Consider the following 16815-nt stretch of genomic DNA (forward strand, 5'->3'; position numbering starts at 1 on the left):
TCAACCACCGCGTACAGACAGACTTACTGTAACACTTGAAGTCTTAACTGAATTGTATTTATATCAGGCTGCCCCCTTTATTTCAAGGTTGGTTCAGCCCTAGGCTTTGACGATTGTTCTACATTGCTTCATAACTTGTAGAATATTTCTTTGCAAACCTATATTTTAAGATCATTTCAACATTTAAGCAACACATTTCAATGCCTCGCCGTAAGCACAGATTATGAAAATGCAAGCGTCTGCAATGCCTAGACCTTGCCAATAAAAGCCATATGGAACACTGTATCATGAACAGAACGGTTATGTAACATACTCACTTATTTAACAGTGCGTGCAAGTCATATTCCATCGTGTTAAAAGGGGTGGCCGTGTTATTTTCATAGGGAGTTAATCGGATGTTTTATTGTAAACCAATATAAACATTTTATTCAGTGTAAGATACAGATACTGATATCAACTTACAAAACAAAAGGCAACCAACAATGAATAATCCCGCAAATAATTCGAAAAACCGTTTTTGTCTGTGGTGTACATCAGCTGTAAAAATAAAGAACGTGTGTTGGTACGTGAACATGTGTGGGTACGTGAACGTGTGTGGGTACGTGAACGTGTGTGGTACATGAACGTGTGGGAGTACGTGAACGTGTGTGGGTATGTGAACGTGTGTTAGTACGTGAACGTGCGTGCGTACGTGAACGTGAACGTGTGTGCGTATGTGAACGTGTGTAAATATGTTAACGTGTGTGGGTACGTAAACGTGTACGCGTGTGAGAACGTGAACGTGTATGGATACGTGAACGTGTGTAAGTGCGTGAACGTGTGTGGATACGTGACCGTGTGTGGGTATGTGGACGTGTGCGGATAGGTGAATGTGTGTGGATAGGTAAACGTGTGTAGGTACGTGAACGTGTTTGGGTAGGTGAACCTGTGTCAAATTCTGTAGTTTTTGTAAGTGTAGGAGACACTTGACTGAACTATGACTGTTTAAACAGAGGCATTGATTATCTGTACGTACGCGTCCACGTACACACACTAAAGCTCTAATGTTTTATGATTCATGATTGTCTATATCTCTAACATTTACATTTATACATGCAATTTTTATGCAAAATAATATTAGAGATAGAAGACTTTTAACGATGATTAGGTCCGTAGAAATTCTTGAAATTCTTAAAAAGGTAAATAAAACGATCTGTCTTGTTTGATAATTCATTTGAAAATCTTACCTAAAGAGCCACTCGTTCCTTTCCAATGACCGTGTACACAAGTCCAAATCTCGACATTACCGCTGTAGGACTTTCCGTCTACCAAACAGGACCCAAGATGCTTGACAGTGTCACCCTCTACATCTATACAGTCCAAAGGGTTAAGAAATTTAATCACTTCCAACAAACAATTTTTTTCGTATACAGCTACAGAGTTTGCTCGCTGAAAATATATTTTAAGGTGCTTTGAATTGAAAGTATTCCATTTGTATGATATTACAGATTGTTTACTCTCATTCTCTATGTGTGTTTTAGCTGAGTCTCGCTTTATTTCTTAAATAATTTCAATTTCAATTTTCTATCAGTATACCAGAGAGAGAGAGAGAGAGAGAGAGAGAGAGGGTACGGAAGCGCTGGCAGGACATTGTCATACAAAAGTGCTCTTTTTTTATAAAAACAACCACTCTAGCGAATTGAAATTGTTCAAAGAAATTAAATTTAATTCAATTTTTGAAGTATCTGCTTACATAACTATATAAGACAATGTGAAACATAGACAGGCGTTAACAAAACTTACACTCTTGACATGAACTACACATAGAGCAGGGGAGACATCGAAACATTCCAGGAACAGATCGGAAGTGCCATATTCGTCTAAAATTGACTTAGAGGACGGTTGGCATTTTATGCTTACAGACAGTTGAGATCTCAGTTTATACGAGTCGTTCTAGTATGTTCAAGATTATAAACTTGATAAGAAGTAATAATAAAGTTCTGTTACATCAACTGTAAAATTATATTTAGGCATTTCAACTAAGAGATAAGAGTATATATTCTGTATAAATGACGCTGTATGTTTACACTCTCATATAGATGGATTCAAGCATTTAAAACTGCTGTTTTAACAAGAGAGAAAACGTGTGTTAACAGAGAGATTCTCGCGCTCACGTGCTGTTATAACACCGTTTTATATATGCGCGTTCTATGGCAACGCGTAAACGTACAGATAATTCAAATGGAAATGACGTCAAGGTGAAAAAAACCCTCAGATACCCGAGCATTTCATGGAAATTTAATGACGTTGAGAGATAAGTTAATTATTTATAAGTTTTTTTTTTTTTCGTGTTTTATGCTAGAATAGCGTTAGTGCATGTTCATTTCGTGTTATGACATCTTCAGAATCCCTTTAGATATGTTTGTGCCCTCGCCCTACGGGCTTATTCCACAAATCAATCCCTCGTGATTCTGCAGACGTTATAACACGAAAAAACATGCGCTATCCCTACATTTGTACTTTCCATTCATTTTCTTCTGCAAGCCATTTCTTAATATGTTATGGAGACAGGCGATTAGCTGAAATGCTTAAATCTAAATAAATATCCTGGTCTGTTCTGCTCTGTTCATATAACACGTGGAAGTATGCTACAGTTGTATCCGCAAAATATGCCAGAATAGCTTAGGTATTCCCTTGATAAATGGCAGAGTTGCGGACCAGACAAGATACAGACCATCTTAACTTTTGACTTCTAAGTGTGACCTTGACCTTGGAACTAGGGGTCTTGGTCTTACGCATGACACGTATCTTGTTATAGGGAACATTTATGCCAAGTAATTTTAAAATCTCTTCATCGATGGCAGAGTTATAGACCAGACAAGAAACAATGTGAATTTTTAACTTCTTAAGTGTGACCTTGACCTTAGAGCTACGGGTCTTGGTCTGCGCGTGACGTCATCTCATTATGGAAAATATTTATGCCCAGTAATTTTAAAATCCATTGATAAATTACAGAGTTATGGGCCGGACACGAAACAGACCCTGTTAACATTTTACCTCTACGTCTGACCTTGACCTTGGAGCTAGGAGTCTAGGTCTTACGCATGTCACGTCATCTCATTATGGTGAACATTTATGCCAAGTTATTTTAAAGATCCCTTTATGGATTGCAGAGTTACAGCCCGGACAAGAATTTGCGGACGGACGCACGGACGCACACATGGACGGACAATGCGATTTTAATATGCCCACCTTCGGGGACCTAAAAACGGAAATTGGTGTTGCTGAAAGGGCCGTTTTGGCTTTTATTTGGATAATATCATCACTGGATACATCTTGTCTTTCTCATTTGTACTAACTTGATTAATGGTCTGCCTGTTATATTATGAAGCGAAGGCTGCACTCAGTTTCATATAAATTTACTTAATTGTTCCTATCTCATTTTATACTTTTGAATTTATTCCTACGAATCTTTCACTTTGATGTCAATGTATACAGCGTTTCGAAACACTCTATAAATAGAACAAACAAGAGTAAGCGATCACAGAGTGATCTTGGAGCCATTTTGAATGTTCCAAATTTCAAGACTAGCTCAAGGTCAAAATCAAGGTCAAAGTTCATTTCGGTACACAAAACTGTGCATGTGGTCCATGCATGTAGTCCAAATTTGAAAGCTTTAGCTTGAGAAATGTGAAAGTAGGTCACTAGGTCAATCTCAAGGTCAAATTTTGATTCAGACCACAAGACTATGCAAGTGGTCCAAATTTGAAGCATGTAGCTTCGGAAATGTAAAAGTAGGTCACTAGGTCAAAATCAAGGTCGAATTTCGGAACACAAAACTATGCATGTGGTCCAAATTTGAAGCCTGTACCTTCAAAAATGTGAAGTAGGTCACCAGGTCAATGTCAAGGTCAGAGTTTGTTACGGTACACAAACCTATGCATGTGGTCCAGATTTGAAGCATGTAGCTACAGAAATGTGAAAGTAGGTCACTAGGTCAAGATCAAGGTCAACTCATGTCAAGGTTCATCTTGCCACTCAAAACTATGCATGAAGTCCAAATTTGAATATGGACAAGAAAATGTTTCCCCTAAATAAGTCTATATGAACCACGTGACTCCCGGGGCGGGGCCATATTTGACCCTAGAGGGATAATTTGAACAAACTTGGTAGAGAACCACTAGATGATGCTACATTACAAATATCAAAGCCCTAGGTTTTGTGGTTTGGACAAAAAGATTTTCAAAGTTTTTCCCTATATAAATCTATGTAAACCATGTGACCCCCAGGGCGGGGTCATATTTGACCCTAGGGGAATAATTTGAACAATCTTAATAGAGGACTACTAGATGATGTCACATACAAAATATCAAAGCCCTAGGCCCTGTGGTTTTGGACAAGAAGTGTTTCAAAGTTTTTCCCTATATAAATCTATGTAAATTACAAAAATAAACAAAGGGCCATAACTCACTCAAAAATTGTTGAACCAGTCTGATTTTCAGGTGGACACAACTAGGGTACCAAAACATCATTCTGACAAAGTTTGGTCAAAATCCCCCAGTAGTTTCTGAGGAGATGCGATAACGAGAAATTGTTAACGGACGGACGGACGACGAACCATGGACGCAGAGTGATTTGAATATGTGTATAAGAAAAACAAGAAGCCTACAATGTTAGGTTTCATATTACCACTTGTTTTATCAACATCAGTTTCATTTTCATAACTGAAGTTTCATTTGACTTTACTGAAGCAAAGACAATATAGAATCCTCTTACCTATACTTGCTATACAACGAACTGTCTGTCTCTCTGTCTCTCTGTCTGTCTGTCTTTCTCTCTGTCTGACTAGTTTAGAGTGTACTATTTACTAAACATAACTTTTTATTAAACAGAACTTAAATTTAGGAAAGAAAACGATACACTTTAATACATTTGTATTTTGTGCGTACTTAGGCTCGTAAAAAGTAATATACGATATATAATAAAAAAACTTACCTTTTCTGTAGCAGTTAGAGTCACTACAATCCCGAGGAGAAGAAATATTATCAACAAATATTTATCCTCAGTACCCATCTCTTACGTTTCTGTCAGTGTACTGCGTATTTCAACGAGTCTTACTTCCGCGTCTAATAATAGAAATTGGGCGGCGAAAAAAACGAAACTTAAAAGTCCTGTGTTATGCCATAGTGAGAAAGAATTAAATTTAAGTTATCGTATCCGCTCACAGCTTCAAAACACTGTAAACGCAATAAAAAGGTAAAAATTATAACATTAACCCTGTTTAAAATGGACTTCCATGACAAATGCTACGTAATTAATATCAAAATTGCAAAACATTTTGTAATGATGCTTCCTTGAAACAGTAATTATCTCATTACAAGATTATAAGCAATTAGAAATAAAATAATAAAGACAAAAGTCTTTATAGTTCAAACATCTTTTTTAACCAATGACAAGCGAATGCTTTTCAAAAAAACTTCTTGTTTACATATTATTTCATAAAAATGAGTCACTGGTCCAAAATTAATAGTAATTCATAGATACGCACGCCTACATTGAATCAGCAACATTTAAGGAGGCGGAACAACTGCCAAATACAGGTAATAAACATGTACCCACTAGATCACGAGTGAAGATTAGACTAGCCAATGAAATCCAAGAGAATGAAGAAGGCGCGGTTTAGTAACTTTAGACGGAGATTTTTTGATGTTTTAACCTTTCAATAAAATGAAACGTGGCGCTTTAACTATGTGTCGTTTTTAGATCATTTATTGACATTCTAATGCATTAAGATAAGATAAGATAAGATAAGATAAGGTAGCAACTTTATTTTCTGAATGTTACGTACTAAGCGTACAAATAAATGATCTATAACCTTTACTTTTGAAATTTTGTAGACAAAGTCATATTACTGTATTAGGACAGATAACAACTTAAAACAAGAGCACCGCTTTGAGAGTGCAGACGCTCATCTGATTTGGTTTTTCTCTGTATAATAGAACTATTGTCCTATCCATGATTTTCTGAGTCCAAAAGGGGCCATAATTCTTGCAAAAAACAATGTAGAGTTACAGTATTTGCTGTGCAGCAGAGTAAACTTTTAAAGGCGAATAACTGCTCCAAGATTTAAAGCAATAGCTTAGATCGTTAAGGAGAAAAGCTTACCTAAACATAAAACTTAACCAAGAAATCTGATATTTTCTAAGTCCAAAAGGGGCCATAATTCTTGCAAAAAGTAGGATGGAGTTATGTTTCTTGCTGTACAGAGTCAGCTATTGATGGTGAATAAGCGTTGCAAAATTTAAAACAACAGCTTTTATAGTTTAGAGAAAAGCTGACCTAAACATAAAACTTAACCAAGCAAAGCTAACGCCAACGCCGACGCCGATCAAGTGATGACAATAACTCTTCTTTTTTACCAAAAAGTCAGATGACTAAAAATAGAATGGCGGCAGATTTCACAATTTGTATCTGTAGAATAAAGTTTAAATATTAAAAGGCGATGTTTTAAAACAAATATCATCGTATATTTGGTGGAGCCAAACCACACAGATGAAATAAACAAGATATCAAAGCACTCGAAATTCGTCAGAAAGAGAAAAAATACAGGCGCCTGTGTTTGGACTTTTTTCACCGAGGCATGAAAAGTCAGATTATCTTGACTGTTGGTACCGAAATGTGGAAAGTGAATTTTGCGATGGTTGAATGGAATTACTGGAAGATTTTAGTAGAAAAAAAGTTTCAGGAAGACATTTTTCATTTAAAGACATGTAAAAATCATTATTGTTCAATGCAACTTGTCGAACCGCTATTAGTTAGTTCTGGTGCATCAAAGTATTTCTTTAGTTAGAACAGAATCATTGTCATACGACAAAACTTTTTGAAAAATATATAGACAAGTCAACGGGGATTTTCCATTTTTCCCCTAACATTATCATATTCTTATTTCCGATACGCTTTATATAAATTGAATATATTTCTTTTGAGACGTATGTGGAATAATCCATTTAAAAAGGTAACACGTCACATCAATGTCAGCTGAGGTCATATTATTCTAAAGCTGACTGAAATTATTCTTTTCTTAAAGGTCCAATACTAAGGAAAGTGAACATTTTAGTTTCTTTTAAAAAGCACAGAAACTATTTCATTTTATTGGAAAATGAAAGTTGGTATGTAGAGATTCGAAATAAATCGCAGTATATGTACAATTATTTTTCTATGAAGTATGAAGAAAGTTAAAAAGACCTGGGGGGTCATTCTGCCGATTCATTGAAATTTCAACATAATACACATACATTTCTTTGAGTTCCAAAGACCTTCTGTAAAATTTGACCTGCCAATCTTCATTATTTAGTGTCTTGCAGAAGTCTATGCACTGGTTATGAAAAAAATTGCCAACTCACTTTCCCTTAGTAATGGACCTTTAAATAAATATGACAACTCGTCCCGTTTGGCACTTTATCATAAAATAATGTAGAACGGCGATCCTTACTGATTTGAATTCCAGTTATATGTCGTGCGTTTAAATAGGACCCGCTCAATAATACTCTGCAAACAACTTTTGAAAATGCTTGCACTTTAATTTTTGTAAATTTTGGACCCCTATCGATATAAGCGAATTTAGTGTCTTTTTTCTTCGCAACTTGTAATAGCCATCAGCAGAAAACAGGAAATTCACTCGGTATGAAAAAGTGTATAAGTCAAATTCAAAGATCCCTTTTTATTTTTATCTAAGTACCATATTGTAAAATCAGAAATATTCACAAGGGATTATCATTTCTCCTTTTATGTCCGCATTTTTATTATTATACCAAAAGAGATCCTCGTAAAAATGCGATTTTAATTACGTTTATGGGGGAAAAATGTTGAACGCGAAGATCAAACCTCGCGTTATTTAACATTGATTCAAATTTTGCGAAATTTCAGTCACACAAACATTTCTGGTACTGCAGTAAATAAAATACAATAGGGTTGTTATAACAGTAGCTGGATCTGGGATGCTGTATTGGGCTCGAGCGGATTTTTTTCCAGATCGGATCTCACGAGGCGGAGGTCGTGGGTTCGATTGTGATCCGACCTTGCAAAATCCACGAGAGCCGAATACAAAATCCCAGATCCAGCTACTGTTATAATGACCCTTTTATTATATACATCTACCTTTTTTGTTTGTTGTTTTGTTATTGAATGAAACCTTCAATGTTTATCGATATTAATTTGGAACTAAGTGAAGTTTTCATGTGCGTTATTTACAAAACTGTGTCAGGTCATGCATATTAATGAAAGTAGTCCGGCAACATACAATACAGAAGGTACAATACGGAATTTAAAAGGTTCAAAACGGACTTTTTCTGCCTATTCATATATAATTGTGAAATACAAGCCGATATTTTACAGAATTTATATAGGTATATAGTAAAACAAAATAGACGAAGATATGTTTTATCGAGAACTATTTTTCTGAGAACCCGGACTGGATAACATTTACAAATGGCATGACAGTTCATGTTGATACAACATGGTTCATTAAAGAAATTTACATTATTTTCAATGTTTAGATCAGAATAAGATAATCTTTAAAAAGAAATTATAATTAGTAGAGGGCATTATGCATATTGTGCACGGTGGTCTAGTGGTTAAGATATCGGCCGCTCAACCCGGAGGTCGTGGGTTCGAGCCCTACTGGGGTCATGATCACGCCTTCTCATATGGCATCTCTACTAGTTTTCCAGGAAACGAACTAGAGAGTGCTTCAAATATGCATGGCGCTTTCATCAGAACTGAGCTAAAATAAATAAGTGTAATTTTTGTTTAGAACACTTTTCAACAATGATACTGAAGGGAAAACATATTACAACATATTGCTAAAATAATAATGAGCCTTGTTTATACTTTTCACATATATATTAGAATGGTAATAAGACCTGATTTTATTTCTTTAAATCTGTGAACTTTGTCGTCCGTTAGAATAGAAGTGTTCACTTTATGACTTGTTAAGTAGGTTAAATATTTCGTGACAAAGAACAAACTTGATGAAATTAAATATGATATATCTAACCCACGTAAGGTTGATTGATCAATATTCAATAGCTTTGACGGATTAAAAAAAAATGGGGGATTTTTAAATTATGACTCTTTTCATGTTCTTTTCTTCCTAGTTAAACGCAAAAGACTTGCCATTTGACAGATAAAGCAAGTGTTTCGGAGATATTTCATTATGTAGGTGTCCGATACTAAGATCGATTACACTAAAGGTAAAATACAATAGAGAATAAAGTACATTATTTATGTAAGAAAGTCTTAAATTTTGCAGTGTATAATATTTATGTAAATTATATCTGAAGGTGAAAATTTATCAGTACAAATTATAAAGTAAACAGTACCTGATTGTACAATTTTTTTTATTCATCAGAAGAAACAAACTATAGAGAACACATTACTTGTTCATAAGCTATACTGCTATTTTCACTTGCAACAAGTCTGCTCTATTAATCAAAAACATAAGAAAGTCCTAAATTTTACAGTATGTTATATTTATGTAAAATATATCTAAAGGTGAAAATTTATCAGTACAAATTATAAAGTAAACAGTACCTGATTGCAGATTTTTTTTATTCATCAGCAGAAACAAACTATAGAGAACACATTACTTGTTCATAAGTTATACTGTTACTTTCACTTGCAACAAGTCTGCTCTATTTATCAAAAACATATTTGTTTGTAAAATATCTTGGATGTTTTATGTATGTTTTTTCTTTTTTGCCAACCATTAATACATTTTGATAACAAATCAACTATGATGAGAAGATATAGAATACTCTACCGCCCCAATAGCTCAATGGTAGAGCGTAGGATTACAGTGTGAAAGGTCGGAGGTTCGATTCTCGGCCAAGGCACAGTTTTGTTTTTGTTTTTTTTTTCTCAATACCAAATATGTGTGTTAGTAGAGTATACCTTATCTACCTATTTACAACCTTTTTAACATAAATAAAATGTTTAATTTACATCAAAATGTGTTTATTGGTAAAATGTTTATCAATATAAACTGTAGAAGAACCTTTACGCACTTATATGTAAACATTTATAAGCAAACATGCTTACTTGTGTACCATTATTTTATACTTAATTTGTATTAAAACATGTTTGTTTGTAAAACATTTGTCAATATAATCTGTACAGAACGCTTTACTTACATATATGTAAAACATTTATAAGTAGAACATATAGAATACAGCCTGCTAACTTGTTTACCAGTTCCCCATACTTAATTTATATTATAATATGTTTGTTCGTAAAACATTTATCAATATGATCTGTAGAGGGCATTTTACTTACTTATATGTAAACCATTTGTAAGTAGAACATGTAGAGTGCACTCTGCTTGCTTGTGTAACACCTTTCACATACTTAATTTGTAATACAACATGTTCGTCTGTATAATATCTATCAATATAGTCTGTAGAGGACGCTTTGCTTTGCTTAAATATATGTATAACATTTATAAGTAAACGTGTAGAATGCGCCTTACTTAGGTGCGCGCTTCTTTTCCCATACTTAACTCGTATTGAATCACGTTTGTTTGTAAATACGTTTATCAATATAAACTGTGTAGAATAATTTGTTTACATACATGTAAAACATTTATAAGTAGAACAGGTAGAATGCACTCGCTTACCGGTGTACCACTTTTCGCAAACATGTTTGTTTGTTAATACAATTTGTATACACTTTACCATGTTACTTATAGGTAAAACGTTTATAAGTAGAACTTATAGAAGGTATCTGCTTACTTGTGTAATACGTTTTCGATACTTAATTTGCATTACAACATGTTTGCTTGTATAACATTTATGAGTACAATCTGTCGAGGATATTTCATTTACACATATGTTAAACATTTATAAGTAGAACAAGAAGAATGTACCCTGCTTACTTGTGTATTACTTTTCCCATACATGTTTGTTTGTAAAACATTTATCAATAAAATTTGTAGAGAACGCTTTACCTATATACATGTAAAACATGTACAAGTAAAACAAATGTAGAATGTACCCTACATACTTATATGCCGCATTTCAATTTTCTTACGTTACTTACTTACAAGTAAAACATTAATCAAGACAGGAGGTTATATGCCACATTATATTTATATGTGTATTTTATTCAAGAGAATGCTAATCCTGTATTTAAACATACTTGTTTTTAAAATCATACGATAGTAATAAATAGTAGAGTACATCGTACTTTCTGAAATGACAGATTTTTGTTTGTAAAACGTTTATAAGTGCAAAATTCAGTGTACATGTTATTTGCTAAATTATATTTGTCATGTACTTTCAAGACATATTTGTAGAAACTATTTTATTACAAAGGCAAAATCATACTGCTCAAATACATTTTTTTTCTGAAATACAAACAATAACTTTCATGTATCAGATTCAACATTCGATATACTAATTATAATGTTATACCAACCAAATTTGTCAGACATTTTTGGCGGAATTCTTAGACAAAATAATGATCTGACTTGTTGCTTTAATATCGGTTTTTTAAATATTCAATCAGAAAAGTGGATTCACCATATTTCGAAATTCATTTCTGACATATGCAAATCGGAAATTTTGTTAGTTTGTTCCCCCGTAGATTTACTCAAATTTTAATAAGAAAAATAACTCACATTTCATTGTTCCAGTCGTTTAAGTAAATCCAGTTTTATAACTTATATTGCATAAGTAAGTTTACCCTTTTCAAGAATGTATTCAGTCAGTATATACTGTAACACTGACACACTTTTCTACTTTTAGTTTAGATTCAATTACCCAGTAATTCTGTCATTCACAAATATTATTGTAACAACAATTGACCTAATGAAATAACAACTGACCAATGAAAACCTTGATACTATTATCTAATTTGTTTATGAATGCTTTACCTAGCTAATCCGCTATGCATCTTTCCGTTTCAATTGTAATGGATAATAATAGATAGGCGTGACATGTTATGCCTCTGTCCACCTATGCGGATGTACATGTATATTTTCTTTTGTTACAGTTACTCAATTTATTTGTTTGTATATATTATTAATATTTATGTCTTTATTCGCACTTTACTGACAATGTATAGTAATGGTATAGAAGTTCACAGTATTACTTAAACTATTAAACTATATCTTTAACATTTGTTCAAGGGAGACAAAGTATATAAAAAAAACACCTGTGTCCCGACTTTTAGTTTTGTAACTATACGATGTGCTATATAATGCACTGTCAAAACAAACTGTTCTCATTCTACGTTCTTCTTTGTTTATTTTCATATAACTTTCACGAAAGTCCCTATTTTTTTCTTACCGTTATTTTTTTATATTACTTACATTATGGTAGCTTTATGTTACGTGTCTTGAAATATCCAGATAGGTGATAATGTAGTAATCTTTTCACAAAACTGTCAGGGTTTAGGAAATTGTCAAAAGAGAAGAGACTTATTTCATTATGTTAGAAGTAAAAAATATAATATAATATGTTTGCAAGATATTCACATAACAAAACAACTTTGTGCGTTTGTAAAGTCTGAATGGGGAAACGAAATATATATTTGCCCATTTACAAGCAATAGTCGAGGAGTTATGACCCTTCTACCAAATAATTTTGAACAAAAAGTTGAAAATGTTATAAAAGATGAAAACGGAAACTTTCTTATTCTAGATTTATATATATTTCAAATAAGATTTACATTAGTTAACCTATATGGCCCGAATGAAGATAATCCATCATTTTATCAAAATATTTACCAGAAAGTTTATAACATTGGAAATGATAATGTTATTTTTTGTGGTGACTGGAATTTAGTCATTGATCCCAGTTCAGACTATGAAAACTATGTATCTATCAATAACCCAAAAGCAAGAAAAATTGTAACGAACTTAATTGAAAATGAACATTTTATTGACATATGGCGTATTTTACATGATAATAAGAAAAATTCACATGGCGGAGAAAAAACCCAACCCGTAAGCAATCTAGACTTGATTTTTTTCTAATAACTGAAAATACCATGAACTTTGTAACTGATTCTAATATCATCCCTGGTTACAGAACCGATCATTCAGCTATAACACTCAAATTAAAATTGAATAATAATGAAAAAGGAAAAGGCTACTGGAAATTTAATAACTCATTACTGAAAGATGAAGACTATATAAGTTTAGTTAAAAATACCTTAAAAAATTTAATTGAGGTACATACGGTAGTCAACCAGAATGAAAATATACCAGTAGAAGATGACAACTTTAATCATCAGCATATTAATTTAGATATAGACGATCATTTATTTTTGGAAACATTTTTAGTCATTGTCCGTGGTGAAACTATCAAATACTCATCATATAAGAAGAAGAAAGTATGAAAAGGGAAATTGATTTAGAAAAAGAAATTGTTTCAATAGAAAATGATATACAAAACAATTATAACACTATAGATAACATGATATTAGTCCAACTTCAAGAAAAGAAGACAGATCTCGAAAACTTACGGAAACATAAGTTAGAAGGTGTTATGTTAAGATCAAAATGTAGATATGAAGATCTTGGTGAAAAACCAACTAGCTATTTTTTAGGTCTAGAAAGTAGAAACTTTATAATAAAACAATTAACAAACTCATAGATGAGAATGGAAAAGAACTTTTTAACACTAAAGATATTTTATCTTACCAGAAAGAGTACTATGGCAAATTATATAAAAACAATTTTATACCATCAGATGTATCGTTGACTGAAAGTTTTGGCGAAAACATATTTAAACTTTCTGATATGGAATCACAGAAGCTAGAAGGAGAAATTACACTTGACGAACTCACTGCTGCAATAAATGGTATGAAAAAAAAATAAAAGCCCCGGTCTAGATGGATATACTGTAGAGTTTTTTAGCTTTTTTTGGAAAGACATTGCACATTTTATCTTGCGGTCAATTAATTTTGGGTATAATAATGATAGATTGTCAGTGACACAAAAACAGGGTGTTATTACTTGTTTACCAAAACCGAATAAAAATAGACAATACCTTAAAAATTGGAGACCAATATCCCTTTTAAATGTCATTTATAAACTAGCTTCGACAGTCATTTCGAACCGCCTTAAAATGTTTTTAGACAAAATAGTTCACACCGATCAGAAGGGATTTATTGCAGGCAGATTCATTGGAGAAAATATAAGATTGATTTATGACATTTTGTTTGAAACTGAAAAACAAAATATATCCAGGACTATTGTTATCAATAGATTTTCAACAAGCTTTTGATTCTATTTCATGGGATTTTATTCATAAAACATTAGAATATTTCAATTTTGGACCTTCCTTTAGAAAATGGATAAAATTATTTCAGCAAGGAAGTGAGACTTGTATTTTACAAAATGGGCATTTGTCAGATTTTTTCGTTTAGAAAGAGGTTGCAGACAAGGAGATCCAATATCTCCTTATCTTTTTATTTTGTGTGCAGAAATACTTGGATTAATGATAAGAATGAACAATAATATTTCAGGTGTAACTATTAGTAACAAAGAATATAAAATGAGTCAATACGCAGACGATACGCAGTTGTTTCTAGATGGAACTGAACAATCTTTATGTCACTGTTTGAGTACACTAGACAAGTTTTATAAAATTTCGGGATTGAAAATAAACATTGAAAAGACAAGAGCACTTTGGATAGGATCATTGAGTCAGTCATTGATAAAATTATGTCCAGATTTACATTTAGACTGGTCGCAAACACCTCTAAAAATATTAGGTGTAACTTTTTCTTCACATGTCAAAGATATTTGGGATTTAAATGGTCCACTTGTTTTAGAAAAATGCAAAGATTTGATACGCTCGTGGTCAAAGAGAAACTTAACTTTATTTGGCAAAGTAACAGTTATCAAATCGCTTGTAATTTCGAAATTTGTGCATTTGTTTATAGCATTACCAAATCCCCCGTCAATCTTAATTAATCAATTAAATAATATAGCATTTAAATTTTATGGAATAATGGACCGGATAGAGTAAAGAGATCATTATAACAAATGATGTTGATTCCGGTGGTTTAAAGATGATAAATATTAACACATTTATACATAGTTTGAAGTTGAGCTGGTTAAGAAGACTTTCATTGAATAATTGTGATACTTGGAAAGATTTAATATATTTTCCTTTCAAGAACATTTTCACTTTAGGTGCAAGTTATGCCAAGTTAATGGCAGGGAGAATACAAAATCCATTTTGGAAAGACGTTCTTAAAAGTTGGTACTGTCTTTGTGAATCTATTGATATTACAGACCTGCAACACATTTTATATATTCTCCTCTTTGGAATAATCACAACTTCAGATTCAAAACATATATGAATAACAATTGGTACAAGAATAAGATTATCAATGTTATAGATCTTCTAAATGAAAATGGAAATTTTTATACGATAGATGAGTTAAAACGTATATATTCAGTAAATGGTACATTTTTAGACCTACATAGAATTATGAATAATATACCAAACGAGTGGAAAGAAAAGATAAGAAATAATAAAACAGCTGTCCGCAAATACAACGTAGATATTAACCCATACTTAAGATTACTTGTTAAAGATAAAAAGGGCAGTAGCTCTTTTTATAATACCATTACAAGAATTAAGGAAATATACATACCAAATAAATGGAACCAAACATTAGGACATATCTCAGAATTAGAATTTAAATTATTTTGCAAAAATATAGAAACAATCAAGGAAATCAAACTAAAAAATTTTCAATTTAAGATAAATCAAAACATTCTAGTAACTAAATCATTTTTGTATAAAATAAATAAAGTCGACAGCAATTTATGTTCATATTGTCGTCAACAACAAGAGACAATAGAACATTTAACATTTGAATGTGCACATGTTAATAAGTTTTTATTTGACTTAAGTAATTGGGCAAAAGAAAGATTTAATATTGACATTAATTTACAGGAAAAAAATTTCATTTTTTTCGTATGATACCTGTACCAATCGAGCTGGAAATTATCTTGCTTTACTTCTAAAGTATTATGTTTATAAAACAAAGTTTAAAGAAAACTGTTGTAGGTACCTCTCTGTACCAATGTTCAAAGTTTATTTTAAAGATAAACTTATAAGTTTGAAATACATTTCAGCCATAAATAATAAAATATCTGAATTCGAAAAGAATTGGTCTCAAGTTATCGAAACGATAGATAACTAAGCAAAAATTAACAACAGAATTTAAGAAATAAAGCAAAGTAAAATATTTCCTAACCTGCCAAAAGATCATCTTTAATAATACCAAAATATTGAAAAATAAAAACTTGTTAATTCCGATCTTTTATTAATAGAGCTAACCATAACTGTCTACTAAGAGTTATTAAGGGATTTTTCATTTTATTAAATCAGTTTCCCCCATTTTTCACTTTTTTCTTCCTCTTTTCTTTTTTTTTTTTCTTAAACAACTTGCGCATATTTCTGTTAAATATGTGCTCTTTTTTTTCCCTGTCTATATTTTTTTTTCTCATACACACTTCATCATATTTTCGTAAAATATTACCCCAATTTGTAAATTGCCTGATAACAACTGTCAATGGCAATATACGACTTAAGATAGTATATGAAGTAGTTATAAAAATATGTATACATAATAGATCACTAAGATTACATGTTGAACAATATGTCTTGATATTTACATTATTAACTCATGTAATTGTACGTTTGCATCATGTGTTTATATGTATCTATATATGTACGTTTGCATCATGTGTTTATATGTATCTATATATGTACGTTTGCATCATGTGTTTATATGTATCTATATATGTATACA

General features: G+C 32.2%; 1 protein-coding gene across 3 annotated transcripts in view; it reads right to left on the reverse strand.

The window, feature by feature from the left end:
* Positions 1 to 16815, reverse strand: part of LOC123554649 (sushi, von Willebrand factor type A, EGF and pentraxin domain-containing protein 1-like) — a 55158-nt gene that overhangs the window by 33106 nt on the left and 5237 nt on the right. Inside the window, exons 2-4 of one of the 3 annotated variants that reach the window (XM_045344922.2) lie at positions 4975 to 5105; positions 1227 to 1428; positions 463 to 537 (exon numbers count right to left, since the gene is read on the reverse strand). In XM_045344922.2, coding sequence (XP_045200857.2) covers positions 463 to 537; positions 1227 to 1428; positions 4975 to 5052 — 355 coding nt within the window. In that variant the 5' untranslated portion in view covers positions 5053 to 5105. Of the gene's footprint in view, positions 1 to 462; positions 538 to 1226; positions 1429 to 4974; positions 5999 to 16815 lie in introns of those variants that run through there. The other 2 variants (XM_045344913.2, XM_045344929.2) reach the window with 2 other exon arrangements.

The sequence above is a fragment of the Mercenaria mercenaria genome, chromosome 15 (genome assembly GCF_021730395.1).
Source record: "Mercenaria mercenaria strain notata chromosome 15, MADL_Memer_1, whole genome shotgun sequence".
NCBI lineage: Eukaryota > Metazoa > Mollusca > Bivalvia > Venerida > Veneridae > Mercenaria > Mercenaria mercenaria.